General features: G+C 40.2%; 1 protein-coding gene across 1 annotated transcript; it reads left to right on the top strand.

The window, feature by feature from the left end:
• The first annotated feature begins 258 nt into the window (after positions 1–258).
• Positions 259–26857, top strand: olfm3a (olfactomedin 3a). The gene is made up of 6 exons (XM_040036239.1): positions 259–663; positions 19390–19533; positions 19929–20084; positions 20906–21125; positions 24099–24205; positions 24470–26857. The coding sequence occupies exons 1-6, from the start codon at positions 544–546 to the stop codon at positions 25145–25147; spliced, it is 1425 nt and encodes a 474-aa protein (XP_039892173.1). The 5' UTR covers positions 259–543; the 3' UTR covers positions 25148–26857.
• Positions 26858–26980: the final 123 nt, after the last annotated feature.

The raw sequence follows: 26980 nt of genomic DNA on the forward strand, positions 1-26980 counted from the left end.
AGTCGTGCGTCTGCACTGCTTTCCTCAGCTTTTTATTTTTATTTAATTTCGCGTTTTTCCTTTCAACAAGTGCGCTGTGCACCACAACTGCATTTCCATATATATTTCCTACTGAACAATCATTCCCCCATCATTACTAAACTGATAAACCATTACCTCTTCAGCATTCGGATAATGATCTCACACCTGAAACCCCCTGTCCCACAATGGCCTCATTAGCCATTTAAGACATTATCTGCGTGAAGGTTGTGTAAATGAAAAATGTGGTCGCTTTTCACAAGGCATTCAGCACAGGCAGATAGATAGAAGTGCAGTCACATGGTTGGAGCGCCTCCCCTGCAGCTTGCTGGAACTGAAATATTTGAATATTTCCCCCTGTCTCAAAACTTTTTTTTCCTCGGCACTGCCCTCAGTCGGAGCGCTGTGTGTGATGTCGCTGAACGCGTGGTTGCAGTGCCGCGGTCGGAGCGCTCTCTCTGCGGTTCCACAGCAATAAAAAAAAGAAAGAAAAACGCGTGAGGTGAACAAAAGGACAGGAGCTCCATGATAAAGGACTGTATCTTGGAGAAAAGTGGCTGGCCGGAGCCCGTCAGCATGCGGGTCCTGTTGAGCGTCCTGTACCCGGTCCTTTCCCTCACCATCTTCGGATTGTATCCCTCTATGGTGAGTTTGCTTTTTTGACACTTGTTCCGTTACAGAGCGAGGATGTCGTTTTCCGCGCAATAGCCTGCTAAGGGGTGAGGATGCACAACCTGTAGTTTCTCCACAGTAACCCTCGCACTGATAGATGCCACAGTTTGTTCTACGGTGGTATGCCCAACTTCACTCTAAAGTCGCAGTGCTTTAACGGGATTTAATGAGGTTCACGAATGTGCAGGAAGTACAGCACGTCGGTTTGGGTTTGGTGCGCATAGCTGCCCTTATTTCCATGAAAACTTTGAATAAATATAATGGCTGGAGCCATTCTCTAAAATGTAAACTGAAGCCGTCCCACATTTTTTCTAAATGCAGTGCTAGTTAGTAGAAAATGCGCATGGCTAATTACCAAATACACCGTGCGTTCTTTTCTGTTTTTTAAATTCACCTGGGTCTGTTTTCCCAATAAGCCAAAAAAACGGCCACGTAGTTAATTTATTCAATTTCTTTATGAAAATAAAAGGAAATCATTCTTTTGTGAATAATACATTTTGGTTCGTCACCCATGTTGGCCACTTGTGGATGTCATTTCGTTTGAAAGCTGAACAGGTTGTAATGCAGTTGTGAGAGAAGGTGCACAGCATTTCACCGTAAGCTATGGGCTGTTTCCTGTCTAATAGATGTGAAGCTTCAGCCCTAAGCCACCATCCGTGCCCTATATGGTGAATACTTCAGCAGCAAAATCCTCCACAAAGGAGCGTCTCGCTCTTTTGTCAGTGACGCTGTTTCTGTCAGGATTTGTTGGTTTGTCTTTGCGTTTAACCTTCAGAAAATTGGAGGAAAGTAGAATTTCAAGTGTAGTTTTTTTGCTCAAAAATTCAAGTCTGAAGCTCAGTTTATCGAGCTCAAGGTTTTCTGTGGAGCTGTCCACTCTGTGGTGCTGAAACTGTGGTTCTTCCCAACTGGAAAACCAGAAAATCGACTTCATCCAACATTTGTATGCAGTTTCCAAAAGCGCAATAAGAACACTCTATGCTTTATTCATAGGGGTGAGTTCCTTGATCCTTTACTAGTCTTGGAACAATTAGGTGATTAATCAATTAGCGCACAGACAGAAAATGAATAGGTGGCAGTTTTTTTAATGAGTTCATTCTTTATGTCATCAAGATGACAATGTCTCCTGCATATACGTCCTCAAAATACTGCCTCCTTTTTCTCCTTCACATGATTTCATGATTCCTCTGTTCTTCATCTCTAACTTTTATCTGTATACTTTATAAGTTAATCAGTTGATTAGCTCACCCCTGCTATATACTGCATATGTTTTCATTATTTCATCACTAGTGAACTCTGTAAATCTGCTTGTTGGTATTCTCTCTATATTTTAGACATTTTTTCTGCAAAGGCAGTTGTGGTTTCCTCTGACTATCATTCAGTTCGCTCTCTATCTTTTATCTCTTTGTGATTAAATCGATGAATACACCATTGCCATTGAGGAATGTGAGATATTGTGCTTGATCAAGAGCTGCATGCAAATTGCTTGCATGGCCCCAAAGGCCTTTCAGCTTCAGTGTTTAAAAATGATCTGGAAAGGGAAACCTTTTATGGTATTACACTAAGCTGGAAATTATTAAGCTGTCACTCACATGCTTTCAGACCTTATACATAATGCTTTCTTCAGTGTAGTAAGTGGTGGCAGCTGTTACTTCTTGGCATTTAAGTTTATTTGTTCATTCTGCCTTCATTACCCCTCAAATGTTCAGTTGGGCAACTTGAAAATAACCTTTTACAAACCAGACCTTGGACAAAGAGGCTAGAACTAAGGCTAATGGTATGAATTTTCCTTTGTTGCAGAGTGGCACAATCTGGTTTGGCAGATATTACCTCTGCAGTGTAGACAATGGATCCCTAAAGAGCTTTTGTGAGAAAATGAAATATTTGCATAGTGTAGTTTTCCCTTATGGTCTGTGCCAGCCGGGTAATTACACAGTGGCTGCTAACGGCACAGTGTTACTCTCATTATGATCAAAATGATGACTGGGATTTGTGTTTTATGATTACATGTGATAGTCTGCACCCAGAGGACGTATCGATTGAAGAAGAACGAGAGACGTAATTGACCTGAAGAGTCTGACATCAGTCCTGATGCCAAAAATTCAACTGCCCACTTCAAATTCAACACCCATATCTTTCCTCATAGTCCAAGCTAATAGCAGCAATTTTGTCTAAAAATAATCACACAGTGCTTTTATGTAAGGTGTTACGTGTTAACATGTTTTAGCGAGTGCTTAACACGATAGGTTTTTTTTTTCACAGCGAGGCTTAAAGTAATCAATGACTGACATGTCTTTTGCGACAAAAGGGGCAATGCTGTTTCCTGTGGAAAGTTTTTTCTTGGTGAGACAAAAACAGCAAACCCCTGTCAGTTTCCTTAGAATAATTAATTCTTCTTTGGATATAAATGACAAATGATGTGCACGACTGCACAAAACATAACTGGTGTGAATAATGTGAATTTTTCTGGGGATTTTGTTACAACACCAGTGGGATGGAGCTTTGTGTAGGCACTTGCCCTCTCTGGTAGCCATTGTGAGTAGGTGGCAGGCAGGAGTACACAACCTGCAGGAACGCACACACACACACACACACACACACACACACACACACACACACACACACACACACACACACACACACACACACACACACAGTCCAAATAGTCCCTTTTATTAATATAAATGCCAGGTTTGTCAGTTTACAGAGATGCTGTTTTCAGCCTCAGTTTTGGCTGAAATGTTTCAGGTCACTTAATCAGGTTTTGATCACATATGAAAAATATGAAATGAAAAATGATCATGGGTGCATGGGAGTGCATACTGTGACTGATCCAACACTGATCATTAATCATCTTAAACACAGAAAGGCATTTATGTAGCTATTGTTTTGCGGGGCTGAAGGAGGCTATCTGTCAGGAACTGATGTTGTCTCTTGCTTGTTTGAAATCAGTTTTTCAGCTTGGATTAGCATTTATATGGATGATACACTCAGGGAAATTTGTTGAGCACAGATGCCATATCAAAAGATGAGAGGTGCCATAGGCACACACCTACTCATATCCACACAGTGGTTAAACAATGGAGGTTTTACACTTCACATGACTATTTCCACCAGGAGCTAAATTAAAAATGACATCTTCTAACTATGTGTCAACATAAACCAACCAAACTGTTAGCCACAAGTCGGCACAGCAAAGTCATTAGTCTGATGCTGCTTGTTTCACGATGGAAGCAGGAAGGAGGTTGTCAGGGCTCTTGGACTGGAAATAAAGAAAGCAAGTCACCGATGATGGATGGGGACAGTTTGTGCAAACAGCAGGATAAATATGAGGCACTTTTTGGACTAAGAGATGTTAGACCTTTTGAGCCACTGAGAGGTTGTAATGACTTTTCTGTCAGCTTTTTAAAAAAAAAAATAAATAGTTTTGTACCCGTCTGTTGAGAAGTATGTGGCAGGCTGACGGAAGAATTCAGTTGACCTTGTGTTTGTAGCGGTTGAATTCGTCCTTTTGTTTAGCAGCACGGTCTCTAAATACAGACAGCTATAGACACCCACAAACAAGCCCTGAAGAAGTTTTTACTTTTGCACCTTTGCTTCTCCCTTTTCTGGCGACTGGTCATCATATTCACTCAAGAACAGATACTTACCAAGAGATCGCAGTTATGTGGGCAATTATCAATCGCTTAAAGTTTCCATCTTTTTCTATATAGGTGATGATTATAACTCTTTGAAGTGACATTTCCTCGTTTTATTTTACTTGTAGTTTTTTCCCCCTCTCATCTGAGTGACTGCAGCTTAGTTAATAATAAGTCTAAGCATAATTACAGGAGTTGAAACATGATGTTGAAACTACCAGGGGCATAGTTACAGCCCTCTCCCTGTTCCCCTTTTGATTACTATAATTACAGCCCAAGCGGTCTGTATATCAGCTGCATATTACTGGATAAGAGCTGAAAGGCTTAACATGAGAGGAGTGGAAGACATTTTTGGCCTGGAAAAATGGATGTTATACTTTCAGAGGTATTTAGAACCAGATAAAGACAATAATTCCTGATGTCTTACTTAGATGCTGACAAACTGGAGCAGAGTTGAATTTTTAGACTGATGTCAATAATTTAAATAGTCATTAAAGTCAAAGTAAACATGCATCAGAATGCATGAATTTCTTTTCTTTCTTTTTTTTAACTACGATTACTGTGCACATCAGCTGATTATTTGCTAAACCTTTTCTCTGACTTACTAAGCCTACCATTCTTGCAAAGTAAGCTAAAAATCTCCAGGCAGATATTATAAGTGGTGTTTACCAGATGTGTTTTTAAAATGGGCCAATAATAGGATTGTTCTTAGTAGAGATAGGCATGTCTCCAAAAAGAACATGGCAGCACGGCTTAGGTTTGAAAGGTTGCCTCTGAACAAACCACAAGATATTTCAAAAGACATTTGGAACAACATCCTTGGGCAGAAAAGAGCAAAGTGGAGATGTTTTAATGTGCACCACCTCATACCAGTTGTCAAGCACCGTGGTGGAGGGGTAATGATTAGATGAGAATCTGGGCATATTGCAGTCGGTGACTAAGCCATGAACTCCTCTGTATACCAGAATACCAATGCTACAGCCAACTGTGAGGCCATCTGTGACAGTTAAGGCGTGATCTAGAGTGGGTCTTGGAGGAAGACAGTGATCCCAAGCACAGCAGCAAAACTCCAACAGCATGGCTGAAAAAGAGAAGAATCAAAGTGTTGCAATGACCCAAAGTCCAGACCTCAACCAAACTGAAATGCTATGGTGGGACCTCGAGAGAGCTATGTGCAAACAAAAGCCCTTAAACCTCAATGAACTCAAGCATCCATCCATTCGCTTCCGCTTATCCTTTTCAGGATCGTAGGGGATGCTGGAGCCTATCCCAGCTGTCATAGGGCGAGAGGCGGGGTACACCCTGGACAGGTCGCCAGTCTGTCGCAGGGCCAACACACAGAGACAGACAACCATTCGCTCTCACATTCACTTCCACATTCACACCTATGGGCAATTTAGGTTGATCAATTAACCTAACCCCACTAATTGCATGTTTTTGGACTGTGGGAGGAAGCCAGACTCAAGCACTCAAACAATGCTGTAAAAAAAACAGTCACAACAATCACTTTTAGTTTTTGCTGTTACGTTTAACAGGGTTCTACTAGCTTTTGAGTCAGGGCTTTATTTGGCTTGATATTTGTTTTCATATGACTGTTGCCTGCTACAACACAGCTGAAACTTTCATGGACCTCAAATGTGCATCATTATAAAGCCACTCATGTGCTTTACTGTCAGTGTTTATTTAATACACTTGTTCACAAGCGTTTTGCCCAGTACATAGGCACTGGAGCAGGAGGAATAAATGTGCCGTGAAATTGGTCTTTATATTTTTGGAACTTGAACTTGAACGGGTGCTAATGTTGGAATCCAACTGGGGACCTTTTGCTTTTTAGGTAGAGATGTAAACTACCTTACAGCTTTTTGTTCAAAGTGCAAAAGAGCTGCAAGATCAGTAACATTACAACAATGAATCTGTACATTCTTTAGTACTGAACAGAAAAGATAACAATCGTTTAAAAGGTATTTCCCCATTCATCAGGTATACGAGTTTGCTCTTGGTGCAGATGCTGTAACATCTAGAATCCAGAATGATGACTCAGGAGTTGACTCCTTATGCACGAATGGGTCACACAGCAGGTTTCTGTAGTTGCTGTGGTTGTTTGAGTGCAGCTCCAGCTCCAGCATCAAAGATGGAGAAGTGAGGGTCACCGTTGAAGCCTGTAGATGCCACCTTGTCTTCTGTGTATCAGAGGATTCCTTTCATGGGTTCCTCACCAGCAGCCTTCTTAATGTTGCTGTACTTAGCGGGGCTTTTCCAGATAGTGTGGTTGATGACAGACCCTTTGGGAAAAGATACATGGGAATTCATATCAGTCAGTTAACATTCAGCTTGTAGATAACCTTGCCAACAGCTTTGGTGGATTCAGTGGAGGTGGGAATGATTTTATCGGAGGCCGTCTCTCTGTATTTTACCAGATGAAGTTAAATTCCAAGCCTGATTCAACATGTTTGTTTCAGTCTGCAACCAATGTTGTGCATGTAACTGATAACAGATGTTGTAGAGCGCATTACAGCAGACAGGCACACAATCAGTGTTACATGCTTGCTCTTATAATATAATTCCAGAAACTCTTCAACATCAGTGACTGATCTTAGTACAGCCCAGTGTACTCATTTTTAACATGTGGCAAAATACAGAGTTTAACAGGTTAAGCTATAATAGGACAAAGATTGTTTAGGGTTAAGGTTAAGCAAAGAGTCATTTGAATTAATTGTGTACAAAATAGATCAGTGCAAGTCCAAAGTCTGAAGTTTAACCATCAGGTATTGCTTTTTTTCTTCAAAATCATTTCTTTCTTCTTCCACTCTTCAGCACACACGCCCAGCTTTCATAAGAGAGAATCTCACCAATTCCTTCATTGGCAGTAGCCTCAGACAACCTTAAAGAGTTTAAAAAGTATTTACCAAGCTACATACTGCTATACACTTGCAGTACTGTCCATATCTATATATTCTGCTTTAATGGAGCCAACTAGTATAAGCATATTCCCAAAAAGTTGTTAAGAGACATTTTAAGGAACTCATTAACTGAAGTAGAAATGTTGGAGTTCAGTTTAAGGAAAGTAGTTAGAGCAAATAAATTGCAACACAACTTCAAAGAACTGCCTGAAATGCACTGAACATACTAATATGATGGTTTTCATGGGTAAAAGGCAGTTTTTAGACTTTGTGCTCTCTTGCTTTTACATCAGGATTTGGACCAGAGGCGGACATTTCTCTTCCCAGGGGGTCACATGAGAAACTGGGAGTGTTATGATGGGCTGCATCAATAAGCTGAACTCAGTTCTGCTCATTGTTAATTTTATCTCTTTATAAACAGTTACTGGAGAGAGTAGATGTTACAATAAGCAAATAAAAATATGAAATAAGCAAAATGTTCAAAATTTAGAAGACTTTTAACTTTATCCAGTGTGCTATTGCTATAGTAGTTTAGTAGTTTAATTACTTCATCTGCTGTTTTTCAGTTCCTTTTCCTTTGTTACTGAGTAAAATACAGTCTTTTTTGGGACTGAAAAGTCCGGTTCATTGTCTGAACAATATCTGCCTTCCATTCTGCATCTGAGAGCTCTGGAAATCCATAATTTCTTTCTCACAAAACTGAGGTCCTATGCTCTTTTTAGTACTTTGCCCATCCTGAGCTACCTGACAGCTATGTGGTGGCCTATGTCACCATGTTCAATCTCGTAGTGCAACAAAGTATTTGTGATTCTCTTTCCCTGATTAAGTTAATTTGTTAACATCAGCGACATGCACGACACATCCTGGTGTGTAATAGAATTAAACAATACCAATTTCAGGGTTCACTTCAGTCCTTTTATCTTCTATTGTATCTGCGTCAAAAGTCCTACATTTTCCAGTCAGATTCAGACACCCAGCAGTTGTAAAACCTACTAGTTTGTCCCATTTCAGCCAAAGCCTGTCCATGCATGCAGTTGAACAAATTACTCCCTATTCTCTTTCACTGATCCACACTGCTGCTAGCTCTTCCTAATCTCAAATGTTTTATTCTCCTATGTACGAAGATGAGTAACTGGGTTGTGTAATGGACACTACATCACAGCTTTCATCCAGAGACGAGAAGAAAAAGACAACATTTTCAGCTAAAGCTCCTTGGACCACCTTGTTACGCTTTGCCTGGAGGGGCAAATACATTAGAAATTCTTCTTTTTTTTCTATTAGCACATCAGAGTCCACCAAATACTCTTTGATAAATTGACCGCTACATCCCTGCAGTGCAAAGCTTGGTAAAAAAAAAAAAAAAAATAGTGCTTGCTGCTTTTACAGTTTTGCTAGCAAAGATTCAGATCTCTATTTTTGCTCTACATTATTGGTCAACTTATTCTGCTTCTCTGTCTTTAGTCTTGTAATGGAGATCCAGATTGTAAAATCCTTAAACACACAATCACACAGCGTTGCCTCTTGCTTCTTTGAGTGAGTACATAGGCCAGTGTTTCTCAACCACTATCCCGCGGCACATAGGTGTGCCATAAGAAATGATCAGGTGTGCCGATGAAGATTGTCTGGTTCCAGCGGTTAGTACTCTAAGCGACCAGTGTGGGTAGCGGGAGAACAATTACATTCTCTACCACTAGAGGGCAGTACAACTACCTGCTCTAATTCAAGGGGATGCCAACTGCCAGTAAAACAGAAGAAGAAGAAGAAGAAGACGATATTACATAATTGTCATCCTGTGAGTGAGAAAATACATAATAGCAATAGATAAATATTTGAGAAGAAAAATTAGTCAATATGACCTGGATGACCCGGAAGAAAATTCCGACCCAGATGAAGGCCCGAGCTTGAGCAGTGGTCAGCAGAAAGCAAAAAAGGTACACTGGGGACAAACCGAGCCAATTCCGCTATGCCTGGTGCACGTGGTTTATCAGTATGCTTTTTGTGACATTTTTGTTTGGTGATGTGTTTTACAAAAAAAGCAGAAAAAAATAGTAAAGCATGTTATTGTTTTGATAAATATGCAAAATTACAGTTATTTGCTTGCATTCCTGATCAGAACCATTTGGTTTAGTGGTTGAATATTAAGCTTGATTAATTTCTGACTTTTTACAGGAATCCAGTGTGGCTGCTCAAATGTTGGTATGAAAACATAGTTCAGTGAATTCACTTTTCTTTGTACGTTTTAAATATATTTCAAAATGATTTGAAATCATATAAATTTCTAAAGCACAGTATGGCGAGCTCTCACCTTCAAAATAAAAGCAACATAACCGTATTGTGATTGGGATTTCCCACAAAACTGCAAATAACAGTATAGGCATTCTCTGATGGGGAGTTTCTAAAAGAGTGTTTGTTGACTGAAATGGGACAAACTGCTTGATGTATACTTATTTACATTTTAATCCTAATTTTCCTGACTACACACCGACTGGTTATGGAGAATCAGAAGACCAGATGCGGCCCAGGGGCTGCACAGCACCCAGGTCTAAATTTGTACTAGAAGAATCTGCGTTGTAGCTTCAGCATCCTACCCATCCTACTGACACCACTGTAGAGCATAATTAGGAGGCGAGAATTCAAAGGGTACTAAAGAGCAAGAATTCGTAAAATGTGACCATCTACAGATTCTGTGACATTAATATGGCAGCAGTGTCCTTTTTCAAAGATTCAACCTTCTTATCTAATACTAATGAGCATACTCTCATTTTTACCCTTAGAAGCTGCCAAGACATGTAATTGCTAATGACACAGATTTGATTTGGACATCAATTAAATGGAGATTCTTTTGTGGCAGACTGCTTTACAAGATTTACTACACATTAACTTTAAAATAATCCTCGTTGGGTCCTGAGACTGGATGTGAGTGGCATTTCAAAAAGGCTCCATAGATTTAGCTCTTATGAATCAGCTGAATGTGGACACTCCTGACAAAGACCGAAAGAACAAAGATTCTAGTCTTGGCGCCCAGCGTCCGCATGCTTTTCTCATCGTATCACAAAATAAATTTACATTGGAGATCTCCTTAGTATTCTGCTTGTGTATGCATGTGCCATTCACAGTGGCCTGAAGCTGTCCACTGGCCTTACTTCACTGATAATGTTTGATGACCGTTTCATTATCACCCTCCGTGGTGACATGTCATCTTGTTCAGTCAGGAGACTCATCGAAGCACCCCCCCCCCCGGAGAAGAAGCACAGGCGTGTGAACAAGATAATGCTGTGGTTCATTCAGAGAGTGTCTAGGGCAAAATGTGCAGAGCGCCTGCAAAATTATCTATTCAATCGTCTCTTCGCTGGGGTCAGAAAAGGCAAGAAGGTAGCACGCCTCTAGAAAAAAATAATCTCCCTGCCTTTCACTATAGTCACATCTGAGAGAAAAGATGGCTTTTGCTTTTTTGCTGCGTCTTCTTTTCCTCCCTTTTTTACTCCACAGTATGCAGCATCTCTTTGTCACTATCTTTCCGAAACCCTTTTTTGGTTGTAGGATTATTGCTGCTCTTTCTCCTGTGTTTTGGGGCGTCACCATTTGTCAGCGCTGTTTTGGATATCTGCATTAGACTGCTTACAGACTGCACATGCAAGTTCATCTTCCCGTGCCATTAGAGTTAAAATGTTAAGTCATTTAAGCCGTATGATCATCAGTTACAGCACCGACATGCGCATTCCACTCCACTTGCCTCCAATACCCTGGTGGCTTTTTGTTTGGACAGGCTGATAGATGACTGGAGAGATAGCATCTGTTTAAGTCTCTGTCTTGTCGCAGGCAGAACGGCAGCATTATTGTGATATGAGATTTAGCTTTGCCAGCATCACTGGCAGCTAGATTTGTTTCTATACATATTAACGGGTCTTTTAATGTCACACAATGCCAGCTTTAATCTGAGTTTAAAGACAGGAAATGCAAAGAATATGGGAAACTTTTCAAACATGTATGTTTGGCGTGACTTCGTGGAATTCAAATGTTCGACAACATAATGGACAAAGACGAGCTGTAGTGACAACTAGTAAAGTTAAGGTGTGTGAGAGTGAAGGGATTTCCAGTCTGTCACCTTCTTCTGTCAAGACTTCACACTGTGGAGATGGAAGTGCCACTTGAGACATTACCATCTGAGAATGAACCTCATATAGTCATAACTCCATATTTTACAGTACTGTGACAAACAAGTGATGACAGCTTATCAGAATTAGACTATTTGTGGCTTTTCTGCAGCTCTGACTGATACTGTTGAGGGAGTCAGTTACCTTGCTATTAATCTGTATTTATAACGCATTGATTTCTGCTGCTGTCAATGACAAGCTTTTAATTTTTTCAGCCCCAGCATCTCACCTGGTTTATTCCTCTGAGGGGTTGCTCACAGACTCATACTGCTAGAGCGTAGCAAATAGAATAAGCCATCATGAAAATGGCTAAAGAAATTATATCAAGAGACCAAAGCGATACACAGCAGGGGGAAGGGGGGGTTCATTTAGCTACGGTATATAGACTTGCTGTGAATCTTGGCAGCGGCTAATACAGATCTACTCAACACTGAAAAAAATCATTCCGCTGCTAGAGCCCAGCTAGTTTTGCACACAAGGGTGCACTTGAAAAAGAGCTACAGTATCCTCTATCAAGTTATACCTGCTGTGACTTTATAGAAATGCTTGCAAAGAAAAAAAAGTCCAGAATTCAACGTGCAAATTTATCCGGATAAACTGATCACAACTCACAAACAAGGGGAAACAATTTTCAAATGCAAAAGAAAAGTGCAAGAGGGCAGAAACCAGATCAGGACGGAAATGCAATCATTAATGGAAGTGATTGAAATCTAATGACTCTAGCTAACTCTCCCAAATCTTTCGAATTAAAAAGGTTAATGAAGAAACAGTTAAAGGCAAATGAGTAGTAGCCAAGGTGGAGGTTCGGTTAGGTGTGAAGCTGGCAGAATGTATGATTACACTATTCATGGTTATACCAACTAAACTCAAGATAAACTCAAGATGATGTTAAGATGGAATCAGTTTTGCTCAAAATTATTTTATCTCTTTTTAAGTTTATTGGTCCAACCACAACAGTCCCAGTTTCCCATATGGCACTTGCTCATCCATGACTTGATATATTTACAGCACAAAGGGAGCAAGACAGAAACATTCACAGACAATGCAGAAAATACTTCAAGTAGGACAGGACTATCTACACTGAAGGCTAAATTGAGAAGAGGATATGGGGAATGCAATCAATAAAGTCCAACAGGGAGGTGTGTGGATCTGTCAGTTACCCATATACAGGGGTTAAGGTTAGGGGGTTAGGGAAAAGTGTGGACCGGCTCTCTATTTAAAGGGAATTTCTGATTCCAAGGGGTGTTCTTCCATGGCAGGCCATGCAGAAACTGGTTTAAGCTAATGTGAGTCTAGCTCTGACAGTCTACCTCTGGATGCTGACCCCGCTAATCTTTTGGCGAAACTCTCCCAGAGTAGCCTTGCTGGTGAAGTCCAATGCATCAGTTCCTCTCCATGGCTGCAGCTCAGGAGGTAGAGCAGCTCATTCACTATTTGACGGGTTGATGGTTCAATCCCTGGCTGCTCCAGTCTGCATCCTAGATCCTTGCACAATACTGAACTCCTACTGCTCTCCGTTATGTGTATCAGGGTATGAATGTTAGGAAGCAAGTACTTGGGCATTGAAAAAACTGCTTGCATAAATGGGGGGCAATGAAGTATGTTGTATTAAGTGCTTTTTGTAGGATAGAAACGCACAATACTATATGAGAACCAGTGTATTTGGCTAGCTTATTACTTTAGTGGACAGGAAAAGAATAAGCCCCAGGGATCTATTTCTTTTTAAAGGGAATCTATAAAGACCATTGAAGATATGTCATAATTATTTGGAATCATTTAACCTTAAAGGGTATCCAAAAGCAAAATGCAAGAGAATACTAAATATTAAAGGAAAACAGGGAGCATTAAACTAGTACTCAAGCAAAAAGTCACAAATGCTAAAAATGAATGGGGAACTCGTTATAAAGACAAAACAGAAGAGAAGCACGTAAAACCAGTCTAACGTAACCTTCGTAATCGTAAAGTAATCAAGCAGGAAATAAACAAAAGATAACTGACACCAGAGGCTAACCTAAGAGTGATAACAGACAGTGTCGCACAGAAGACACAAACAGATAAATGAGACCGAGGAAACACAAATAGGGAGATCTCACAAGGCTCGAATGACAACAAGAAGCCAAACAAACATCAGAACTCAATAATTTCACAAGAACTAAGACTCAGAATCACTAAAGTCAAAACTCATCATTAGAATGACAAACTAAAGCAAGAATCAAAATTCCAAAACTATTCGAAACACTAAATCCACAACTGAGAACCAAACAGAAACCTAAAACTCGAATACAGTGTATTAACCAAGAGTCCAAATTAAAAATAAAACAGCAAAGCCCTTGGACCATGAAAGGACAATACAATTACGCATTTCAACATACAAACTTGATTCTGGTGGTGCAAGGCAACAAACAGGCAATTACTTTTTTTCTCTTTGTGATTTCTCGTGAATTTCCCATGAGGTGTAGAACAAAATGTATGCACTAATGTGAGATGTGACTGGAGGTTTGTGTTGAATCATCTCCTTGTTTACTCACTCGCTGTTCTGTATATAATGGACACACATTGGTTCACTCAGCAGCGACAAGTAAATTGAGATGTATTAAACATGATTAGTTTATATCATTACTGTTTGCAATTTGGTGGTCGCGTTGAGCTTTTGTAAAGCACAGTGTATTGTACTGAGGTATTTTAGGCAGATGACACTGACCTGCTTTTTCTGTGTATACATTAACCAATTACTATAAACATAAAGAATGATATTAGAAGGTTGTTGACCAGCATATGTTCAGCCTTTACTGAAAGCCTTGTTTTTCTCAAACTCACAAATGTCAATCCCACAGTAAGAAAAGGGCAGGGGATCATTAACGTAATAACTAAGATTCATAATCTACATTACATTTTAAGAAATCCCACCATTCTTCCATGAGATTGTGAGATGTTTTGTGCTGAAATGATCAAACCATTGCAATTTCACAGCCCTTTGCATGAGCAGCAAGCTTTGTTTCAGCAGAAGATGCAGCTGTGCAGGACCGCTGGGCAAAAATAAATATGGTTAGCAATATAAGTGATAAACAAGCAGTTACAGTAAACTAGTCAATAAACCATGAAAAGAACAGACAAAACAATCAACATGAAGCTGGTGAAATGACATCAGTATTGCATGTCATATTATGTGAGGGGTGCCTCCATTCTTTTCCTGTCATCGGCTTATTGCTTGTTGGCCTGATGACAGATCCAGTACAGTAAATGTCACTCTGGAATTCACTAAGGCATAAAAGGTTTAGGGGAAAATTCACTGTTCATTCAGGCAGCCTGACACAAGTCCAACAATAAAGAGGACCAGAAGTGAGACTGATTTTGTGGGCGGCAATAAAAGCAACAAAAACAATTCATTCATTACTTAGGTGTTGTGTAATCTTTGAGTCAGTAAATCAAGACCAGCAAACATTGTTTACATCTATGTTGAATGAACACATTTGTAATAAAAGTTAAAATATTACGAGTTTTGATGATTGCTGATCTGACTTGGAGACAGGTACATAGTTGTTAAATGGGTCCAGTAAAGGTTTGTTCTTTCATTTCACTGTGTTATTATGTCATGATGTGTTTTCTGCATTTAAACACTCTTCTACATGTTGTGTTTTAGTGCAGAAACTTCCAAATCTCCCAGGAAGCAGGAAGCTGTAGTAAACAGTCTAAATCTGTCAGTAGACACAATTGATTCATATAATAAAATGTCAAAAGGGGCTTTCTTTCAAATGACATGAACCGAGATTTGCTATTTATTAAGGACTTTCTTTGGATTTGTGAGGTCACTCAGAGAGTAGGAGGCTATAGAGACAGTTTCATATTGAAACATATTATTTAAAAGCTCAGATATTATTGAAAATCCTCAATCTTAGTCACATAGAAAAATAAATGTTTGTAACAGGTTTGTTAAAAATTGAGTGATTTCACAAAATCGTCTGTGCCTATGTTAGCATGTGTCATAGGTTTTTACTCCGGTTTGTTATAAATCATGGGGAAATAACAAACTCTGGGCTTGCTTGCTGGTTTCGACTGTAAACATATTGAAAGCTGGCACAAAGTAGTGTCTGTTGGCAACCTAACTCCAGAAATATTGATGACTGCTGTAAATCATCCTTTCAAAAATCCATGAGTCAAACCTTGGCAAAGACACATAGGGAGATCAAGTATGAGAACAACTGCAGGAAACAGGAGAGGAAACATCTCTCTTTGGCAACTGGCTATGGGTTTGTGTGCGTGTTAAATACTGCATGTGACCACTCATGCAATTCTGCGCTCATGTCTATGATTCCTGCAAGGAGAGCAATACCTCACTGGATGAGCGGGCAGAGCTTTCGGCTGCTGGATGCTGTTTTGTAAGGATGATAAATGACTGAGCTTTGGTGTGCAGAGCTGTGAAACCCCATGTAGCCTTGGAGCAAGATCTTCTTGTATTTAGTGTTTTGGAGGCAGAATATATCGGAAAATTAGTGTTTGCCTCATCGGCTACACGGCAGCACAAGTAAAACACAATGTCACTGTGCTGAACAAGCTAAAAACATTGTCCCTTATTAATGATACGGCACCCCTGGCGTCGTTGCCCACCTCTCAATTTTAAATACACGTAGACATTGAGGGCTATCAGGAGGGACTATGTGCTTACCTGCTGCTCTCTGGCAGGTAGCTCCCAGCCCTCCTGGGTTTTAAATGCACCTTAGAACACACATGCATCAACACTACATATGAGCGGGCGGAGGGAGGTTTGGAGTCTTCGCACACCCCCGTTCTCTGCGGCCTGCTGGAGCGGGGGGGCTGGGAGGAGGAGTTGGCCATCCAACTGGGATCTGGAGTGTGGGGCCTCCCTGCTGCTGCAGAGTCGGGCGGTCTGCTTCTCTCCACCCCAGGGAAAAGGGTAACACCACCTGGGTCTGGGTGCAGTTTCCTCCTCCAGGGGCAAGGGTACCTAGACCCGGTTCTTAGAGTACGCTTGGGGAGTGTGATTGTGTGTACAGTGTCTCTCTATGTCTGTCTCCACGTTGGTTGAGTGTGGAGTAATTGCATATGAGAGCATGAGGGTGGGAATGGATGTTTGTATATGTGTGTGCCTGTTTGTCTGTGTCTATATGTCAGGTTGGGTATCAGACGCCACCTCTCTGGGGACATCTCAGGCACTCCAAGGTATGGAGGCCTATCTCTCCCCACCACTCCCCCTGCCAGTGGCAGACGCCCTCAGACATCAGTGCTTTGGTGGTTCTTTGTGTTCGGGGATGGGCGTCCAGGTACACACCGGCTCACTCCTTGGTGGCTGCTTGTCGGGGCCTGGAGCCTGGGGCTCGCTCGGGCCACTTCGGGGGTGGGGTGCCCTCGGCCTGGGGCTCGGTCACTCAGGCACAGCTGGCTGCCGGCGGAGCTCACGGGCGTGTCACTGCAACCCCCCCTGGCTTCTGCTCCGCGGCTGCTGAGTGAGCCCTCATCTGGGGCTCTCCTCAGCTCTTTCTGGGACAGTGGCGCGGCTGCCCCTCTGTTGGTCTTCCTTGGTCTCTTGTGCTCTGAGGGCCTCTGGATGTCTGGAGTCTTGATCTCCTTCATACCTGCTTCATGCCCTGGAGGACGGGGCTGTGGCCCCCCCACACCCTCTAGCCGATCATTACATGAAGGAACCTTTTAAATACAACCGCGTCCATGCTCACAGGTGTACACACGGGTGATCACCCACACAAACGACACCCTTTTTGGCTCCTACCTCAAAGCACACTGTGCGCTGTCGATATTACGTGCTGCACAATAATGTTTAATATTTAGTATTTACTGTTATATTCCCATAGATCATCATGATGTTGTTTATTCTATTGCTCTCGTTTTCTTCTGTTTGTTTTCTTTTTTCTTTCTCAACAGGTGATCCAGGTGATTGATATATGTATTTTTTTTTCTCTGCTTATTTTGTTGGTTTTTGTTTTTTGCCCTTTATCCCCATCCCTCTTCTCCGCTGTTTTTCCCCCTCTTCCTTTCTCCCTTTTCTTTTCCTCATTCAAGTCTGTCCCGTATCTAGCAAGTGAAAATAAAAAATAAATAAAATAAACAATAAAAGGTGAATCAAATTGACCATCCCAGGCTGGGATGGTCAATTTGGTAAAGTAAATAAAGTAAATCCGTTGGGCATCTTTCTTCGCCTTTAGACAATAATTCTGATGGCAAAAGAACCAAACGGGACAGGCAAAAAAAAAAAAAACATTTTAATGATACGGCAGTAGCTCGCCAGGTTTAGATATGTACATCGTGTTGGACGTTACTGTAAAAGATTTGTTACACTTCTTTATATCTGTGCTGTCTTGCATTAGTAGGCAGCTTTTAATAAATCAATATTTAGCAATCAATAGTTAAGCATCAGTGAGATGGACTGCACTGCCCTAGTTTTTTAATGTTTTTGCTTTTGCAACTTTTTGCAATTTTCTTTCATTTTTCCTCAGTACATTTTGAATGCCTACCTGTTTATTCCTCATCTCAGCATTTTGTGCTTACTGTACAAAGTACTTCTTTGTCAGCAATGTTCTGTTTTCTTTCCCTTTTTCAGATGTTGTTTACCTACATAACCACCTCTTCAACTCTTCTGTCTATTCATATCCCTCCTCTTCCCATTTTTTTTTTCTTCAGATGTCAGATTACAGTGAATGAGAAGGTTTACAAGCACATAAATATTTATACCATTACAAATGCACCTTCTGGCTCCTCTGTCTGTTTGTTTTACTGGAGAGTCAGCTAAATCTCTATATCTAGAGAGTGCATGGCCCCGAGTCCTATGAATAATTGAAAAAAGGTACTTGAAGCTACGTAAGTTACACACAGTTCAAAGCTGTCAGAGTTTCATAGATGACTTTTAGATCTGTTGTGTTACTTTATTAAGAGTATTTGATTCTGATCATATATTATGCATTATACTGAGATATTCCCATAGTTTAAACATGATAACATAACAGTTCAGTAAAAAACTTACTTAAAAGTTGGGGAATAGTGTCAAAAAATGTATCCACGCAGAGATTAAACAAGAAAAGACCGAAGGGATTGCTGACAAATTGATGTGTTAGAAGCTATTCTGACAGATGTGGTGAAAAGTATTGCACTCAACACAGGTTAATTGACATCCTTGAATTGCCTTATCCAATCATGGCAAGCATGACAGCAGGCTAGTAAGGGCTTAAGTTTCTCCACACATTGATGTTGACGTGTGCACAGGCGCAGGAGCAATACTCTGAATACTGTACTGTGTGTATAGGAACCTTGCAGAATAGAGGCCTTTCTTGACCTTTTCCAAAAGAAAGAGTTGCTATGTGTGCTCTAAATGTAAGTTACTAATGTTTAGCAGTTTTATTTACTAGCTTACTGCTACCAATAGTGACCAAACCCAGTATCAAGATTAATTCCAAAGCTAAACAGCATTTCTTTTTGATTTTCAGGTGTTATTAAATTCAGAGTGGATTACTATACTACACACCAGCGTAGCCAACACAAGCTTTAGGTGTGCGACACCTGCTCAGACTGGCCAGACAAACTGCACATCCCCAAAAAATAAAAGTCACAAATCTGATTACTGATATTGGTCCATAAAATCACAGGAAGTGCAAAAGACTGATTTAGCAGCTTTAGTTGATGAAGTAATGGACACATGCCTCTTAAACTACCTCTTGTAAAATTATAAAGTAATATTTAATATTTTTAGGCTTTCTCTCATTCCCTTTCATTCTACAACTACCTGCACTTGATTACAAACTTACATTTCTATAAATGTTCGTAAAAATCAAGCTGAGCGTCACTTCAGCCAAGTCATGTAGTCATGTATCATATACTGCATGGGACATAGGTAGTTACAACAAGTGAAGGATGTCAGAGCTTAGTAAAAAAAAACAGTTGTCTGTTTTTCTTGTGAGTCTATACATATTCCATATATATACTAGAGTATATGTAATATATTATCCATCCTTAGACTCTACATATATTTGTTGGGTCTTACAGACTATCGGCCCAAAGGAGGGCTGGCAGGTGTACAGCTCAGCCCAGGATGCTGATGGGCGCTGCATCTGCACAGTGGTGGCACCAGAACAAAGCCTGTGCTCTAGAGACGCCAAGAGCAGACAGCTCCGCCAGCTACTAGAGAAGGTAAACACACGATTTTACCACACACCTGCACACACACACATTGTTTTATAAAGGATAGGAATAAAGACGTAACAAGTCTCTATAAGCTTTATTTTCCTTTCATCTCCCGATACAAGGTATTTTATTGTGAAATTTAACTGAAGTGGGGTGCTGCTAGGCCTTTCCAGATTTTTTTTTCTCTTTTCAACAATAGCCCATTACAAATTTCAGGCACACACAGGCTCACCAGGGAAACCCATCAAAGTGCCTTTCAATTAGCTGCGCTGGCTGGAAAGAAGGAAAGAACAGAAGACGTCATATATTTACTTTACAACCATATCATGGACTGTAGCTAGCGTCTCAGTTTGTGCATTGGAACCCCCGTTCCAGTTTTAACGTGGCTTCTTTTATTCTAGGTGCAGAACATGTCTCAGTCCATTGAGGTGCTGAACCTGCGCACTCAGAGGGATTTCCAGTATGTCATGAAGATGGAAAACCAGATGAAGGGTCTGAGAACCAAGTTCAGACAGATTGAGGATGACAGGAAATCCATCATAGCCAGAAATTTCCAGGTGTTTTATTTTTACCTGGTTAATGTTCAGTGGATCTTTGTGTTTTGTTTTCATTTATGTGAATTAGTTGTTTTTATGCCTTTCTGTACCATGAATCTGTTAAAGTGTAAACAGGCTCAGTGTCTTTTCTCATGCAAGTCTTTACATAGGTTCAATCTAACAGTTCTTTTAACTTAATATATTTCAAAGAAGAGAAAACCAAGAAATACTAAGTCATGAAAAGGTTTACTAGTTGAGTTAATTGACACTGTGAATAGAAAGCCACTGTTGTCCGAGGCTTAATTTAGTGCAGTTGGCTAATAACTACCCTACAGATTCCCTTGAATTTTCACCATAATAATAAAAATGTATAGCATATTTACCACAAACCCTTCAGAAATCATTCAGAAAGGGTTAAAATCTTAGATTTCTTTTCGCTGCTGTCACTGCCCTGTGTGGATTGTACTGGACAGCTGGTAGGGGAGTAGGATTATTTCTGGTGTGGCAAATTGTCTGACACCAAATGAACTGAAAGATTCGCAACAAGCAGCTGGAAAATCAGAAATTGAGCTGTTGGTTGACCACCAACAAATTCCAATGTCATTGTATTATTGCAAATAGGAAATTGGTCCATTTCCTTGTGTTTAATAGTACTAGATGTCAGTGCTAGCATTACTTTATTCTTTCATGTAAGGCTGACTGTTCTACTACAGTACAATAAAATTCTACCATGGACATTTCCTGACATACAGTAATTTCGTTTCTTCCTAACTTTTGCACCTATCCGCGATCTCCCACCTCTTCCCCTTTGTTTCTCATCTCTGCTGCTGTCATTTCTGTAGGAGCTTAAGGACAAGATGGACGAGCTGAAGCCGTTGATCCCTGTGTTGGAGCAGTATAAGATGGATGCTGCACTCATCTCTCAGTTCAAGGATGAGATCAGAAACCTGTCTGCGGTGTTGACAGGCATACAGGAGGAACTTGGGGCGTATGACTACGATGAGCTTTATCAGCGAGTCCTGCGACTAGACAGTCGGCTCCGCAGCTGTATGGGCAAGCTGAGTGAGTAGTGTGCACTGCATTTTGCTGATAGTACAAAAAGTTTGAATTCTTCTTGTTATCACAATAAACTAAAATAAGAAGCCACATGTGTACTGAGAAAACTGTGCTCATCTAAAAATAATACTACTGTGTGTGGTAAAAACAATGGCATTAGTATGTTGTAACAAGTTCACATAGGAGTATTGATGTTATAGGTGTTGCCATCATGGTGTACTTGTGAGTAATCCTGCTAAAGAAATTAACCACCTAGGGAAATGCACAGTGCTGTGCTTAAGTCTAGAGCCATCGCTCATTTCTGTGTATGTTGCTAGGACAACAGGAAAATAGTGCAGCAACTTATTCAAACATGTGGAAAACAAAAGTAACTAGTTCTATTTGGTATGGCCACCTTCATTTTTCATCACAGTCTGAACTGTCTTAGACAAGTTTTATTGTAACTTCTTTAAGTAGTCTTCTTGAACTAATACTGTTACTGTTTATGAGAAAGACCCGAGATGCAAGCACAGGCTGTGATGCGAGTGAACTTTATTCCAAAAGGTGAAAATGCAAACAGAAGCAGAGAATGTCCAGGACAGAACTAAGAGCACAGCCTGTTCTCACTCCTGACGCATAATATACCAACGATTTGTCACATTCCGAGGCGTTCCATGGAAATGTGAAAGGTGACCTTCTGTGTTCCTATGCTACGCGCTGGATTGTGGATGAAATCAAACAGAATGACGCTCCCGCGGTAACGCACATTCCAGCCGTGTAACCCTAACCATAACCTTATCCCTAATCTTAACCACCACATTAATCGTGTTAGATAGTGTTTTCCAAAGTGATTTAAGTAACAGAAACGTAAATGTGTAGATTCATTTCTCTCATGTTTCCTCATTTTTCCGAACTCGTAGAATAGGGACCTGTTGGGTGACCGTAAGCGCAATATACTGACGATTTGTCACCTAGCGTAAAATGTTACGCTTTGGGAGGGAGAACGTGTTGCAGAGCAACCTAAACTGGGATAACTAACAAAACAAACCGGAAAACATGAAACGCAGGGGCAACACAGGGCATGATGAGCAGACGAACCAACGACGAGCGCTGGAGAACACACACACTAATATACACAAAGGGAAACGAGGAAACTGCACACAGGAGGGAGACACAGCTGAACCTAACAAGCATGATGAAGCAGGGAGGATGCAAACTGAATATACTGACATCAGACACAGACTTTCAAAGTAAAACACTGACAGAAATCAGAGACAAGATACTGAGGGAACATACGGGCAGGGATGACTAGACTAGACTAAAGAGAAGAAGCTCAGAACCAAAACCAAAGAACTAGGAAAATTTTAACAGAATACATAACCAGAATAAACAAGAACACAAGATAATGTTAATTAATACAAAACACTGAGTTAACAAAGTCAGGACCATCACAGTTACATTGTGTGTTTTCTTATGCAGACATGCTTTAACAGCAGTTTTAGAATCACTGTCATGCTGAAAAATGAAGCCTTTACCATTTAGATGTTTTCCAGATGGATCAAAATCCAGCATCACTTGCCTGCATCAATAATTGCATCAGTTCTGAAAAAATCCCCAAGACCACTGAAATGCAGCCCAAATGACAGAGCCCCCACGGTGTTTTACAGATAGCTGTACCTCTCTTCTAATCTCCTCCATATATATTGACAACATATTGAACCAAAAATGTGGATTCATCACTCCATCACCTGTTGCGTGAGATTTTCAGTCCAGTTTTTGTGTAACGTGGCATACTTCAGACCTTTCCCTGCGTTTTCCTTCATTAAGAAAGGCAGTCACTCTTCCACTGAGACCATTGGTGATGAGGCTTCACCAAACAGTAGATGGATCAGCTGAACTGCCAGACGCAACTTGAGGGTTGTATCCTGAAACCCAAGAAAATCAGTGAGGTGCAGGAAATGGACTGAAAATGAGTGGGGGGGGGGGGGGAAACAGCCAATGTCCAAAGAAAACCTCCAGAAGGCTTTAAAAGAATCTGGATTAAATTGTTCAAGATCACTTAAAAATGACACAAACATCTGGCTCTTTGGAAGCAAAATATATAAAAAATGAGCAGTGGCTTTACACTTGCACACAGTTTCACACAGTACTTTAATATAATATAATTAATATAACCAAAGCTAGAATTATCCAAAATCTTTGAATGTCTTTTACTATTCTTTGCTTATTTCTTGTTACATCTCAGAGTGACAAATGTTGCTCTGAGATGTAACAACTGTGAGAAATAAAAAACCTTGTGAATGTCAGTGTGTTTCATCTAGAATTTATGCTGGTGAAAGACATTTTTTAAGGACTGCTGTAATGTTTGGCCTTTAACATTAAATGTTCTAAAATCTTTAACTGAGGGAAGTGAGAGTAATGTGCCATGCCTAATTTCTTCCTAATGGGCCAAAAAGAAAGCAGTTTGTGCCTTTAATATCTACAAGCACAGTTTCTCCCGGGAAGTTAAGCTATTAATTAGTACAGTAGGCAACATTCAAATTACATGGTGACTTTCAGGGGGTTTGTCTTTTTATGCTTTGAGTGGGGGGCAAAGTGAACAAGCAGAAGATGGATTTCTTAATATGATGGCAATTTTAATGACACTTGTTCCGTACTTGAAGATCAACCATCCATTACTAATTGTGCTTAAATCAGCCTGTTATAACTTACCAAAATAACAGGTGGAGGAGGTCTGCATAGAGAAAGAGATGTGTACATTTTTAATCTTCAGATACTCTAAAGAACTGTGCACTAGACATAAGTTGAGTTTCCTTTAGCTACAAACATCAGTTGTGTAATTCTGTTTTAAGTTAAATTAAGCATCTTGCTTCCACTGCTACCTTAGTATGCACGGAGGGCACACTCTGTGGTGGAACAGGCATGAAATTGGCTTCAGAAATCTAGTTAGAGACAAAAAGCACCACAGCACATCTTATCGCTGCATTTCTTTATTAACAGCGTGTGGGAAATTAATGAAAATCACTGGACCTGTTACAATAAAGACATCTGGAACCCGGTTTGGGGCATGGATGACTGATCCTCTCGCATCAACCAGAAACAACAGGGTGAGTTATGAGAGCATGAGGGTGCGATGCATTTAATATCAGCGATGTGCTCTGTTGTTAAAGTGGGCAGAATATCACAGCAATTTAAGAAGAGGCTTGCATTTATAGATGGGGTTTTGATTTATTTATTTCTTTTTGGGAGGGGTGATTCTGAAAAGATGTACGATGTGGAGTTTTTTAATAATATCAAGAATGATTCAGATTTGATTTTGTATTGCTGATGGCTGATTCTAACCATCTGTCCTCTCCATCATCTCTTGTTAGGTTTGGTATATGGACAGCTACAGCAATAGCAAGATTGTACGTGAATACAAGACAATGGAAGACTTTGTAGCAGGGGTGGTTTCTCGAACCTACAGCCTCCCCTTTAAATGGGAGGGAACAAATCACATTGTCTACAATGGATCGCTTTATTACAACAAGTACCAGAGCAACATCATTGTCAAGTATAACTTCGAGACGGGCAGCGTGCTGGCCCAGCGAGCTTTGGAATTTGCCGGCTTCTACAACATGTACCCATATACGTGGGGGGGATACTCTGACATCGACGTCATGGCTGATGAACTGGGAATGTGGGTTGTGTACGCAACCAATCAAAATGCTGGAAATGTTGTCATCTCTCAGATCGACCCTGACACCCTGCAGGTCCTAAAGACTTGGACCACCGAATATTCCAAAAGGAACGCAGGTGAATCTTTCATGATCTGCGGGACACTGTATATTACTAATTCTCACCTGTCGGGAGCAAAGGTTTACTACGCTTACTCTACCAAGACTTCAACCTATGAATACATAGACATTCCTTTCCACAACCAGTACTTTCACATCTCCATGCTCGACTACAATGCCAGAGAGAGGGCGCTGTACGCTTGGAATAATGGGCATCAGGTAATATTTAATGTGACCCTTTTTCATGTCATAAAAACTGATGATGATTCTTAAGTGTGATACTTTTCAACTACAACTACAGCACCATCGTTTGTGATACAAGGACCTCCTTATTGACCATGTTTTCTTCTATTTGAAATGGACTGTGGTTTCTTTACTTCACATTACTTGAACTTTTCTAATTTTTGCCTCTGGATTCTTGGCTGACTTGAGCATGGACTTTAATGCTTTACTGAAAAACATGCTATACGGTTTATACACATTTCCGTTGCTGCTGATCAGACTAGTATGCCTTATTTGCTAAGTGTCAGGTCTGCCAGCAGAAGACGCTTTTGCATGAATGTTAACATTTTGTCCGCAGTGATTTGCTATGACATGACTGTGTTTTGTTGCAAAATTGTTACTTGCTTTACAGTGTTTGCTTTCTTTGTCTTATTAAAATTCTATTTAAAAGTATTTAAACCTTGAAAGTAACGTATTAATGATTGTAAAATGTAGTTGCCATTCTTTTAAAGATGGCCCTGTAAAATATTGTTGTTATGTATGTCTCTGTGGAAGAACATTTGTATTTTTTATAAAACCAAAACCATGAGACGATATCGGCGCATTTTCATTAAAACGAATTATTGTACATTTCATTCAAATTATTTTGTCTGCTAAAAATGAATATCTCCCCTGATCTGATGAAGAAGCAGTCAGCACCCTGGACTAGTCTAGTCATTCGGCTTATTCCAATCAGGAAACGATGCATCCCACAGTGGAAGCCATTTGCTTGTTTGGTTTGTGTCCATCATGGGCATGCAGTATTCATATTAGCATATGAGCACTCATCTAAAAGAGTTTGAGGTATGCTGCAGATGACTCTCCCTTTTGAAACCCAACCTGTATCATCTTAAACAGGACAATTTGATCAAATGACTTCTCCTAAAAGTTGATGGAAAAATAGAAGTATAGTACTGCACACAAGCCTCATTTCTTTATTCTGTGTTTTGCTAGGAAAATGGGAAATATTGAGACATATTGAGTCATATTGAGATTTGTGCAAACATACATGGAAATACAGAGTATAAGGCAAAAACAGTTTGTACAATTCTTAAAACCTTGAAATTCAACGACCATCTTTATTCTTTATATTCTGAACTTTCTTAGTCTGCTTTCTTGTTATTTCTTTAAGTAGTCTTCAGAAACAGTTCTCCAAGCTTCTTGAAGGACATTCAAAGCTTTTCTTTGGATGTTGGTTCCCTTCTGTTCCTTTCTATGTCAAAATGATCCCACACTACTTCAATAAAGTTGAGATCCAGGCTATGGGGAGGCCAATCCATGACTCTATTGTGTGTTACCCCAATTTTAATTTCACTCCACTGGCTACCTGTACATTTTAGGATTGTTTTTAAAATTCTCTTATTTGCTTTTAAATCTCTTAATGGCCTGCCCCCCCCCTACCTCTCGGAGCTACTACAACCATATACACCTGCCCGTTCCCTTAGGTCCACCAATCAGCAGCTCCTTAAGGTACCGAAAACTAAGTATAAATTTAAAGGTGATCGTGCTTTTGCTGTAGTTGCTCCAACGCTGTGGAATGATCTACCCTTGCATGATAGGCAGGCCTCTTCTCTCTCTGAATTTAAAAGTCTTCTTAAAACATATTTATTCGCTGAAGCCTTTGGCATTGATTAGAGGGGTTGACTCAATTTGTTTTAACATGTTTCAATTTATTTTAGTTTTTTAGTTATTTATTTTATCTTATCTTATCTCATTTTAATTTTCTTTACTTATGCTATTAGCATGTACAGCACTTTGTGAACTCTGGTTTTATGTTAAAGTGATTTATAAATAAAGGTGGTATGGTATGGTTTTTCTAACCAGGTATGTTTTATTATCAGCAGT

The sequence above is a fragment of the Simochromis diagramma genome, unplaced genomic scaffold, assembly GCF_900408965.1.
Source record: "Simochromis diagramma unplaced genomic scaffold, fSimDia1.1 OVJJ01000271.1, whole genome shotgun sequence".
Taxonomy (NCBI): domain Eukaryota; kingdom Metazoa; phylum Chordata; class Actinopteri; order Cichliformes; family Cichlidae; genus Simochromis; species Simochromis diagramma.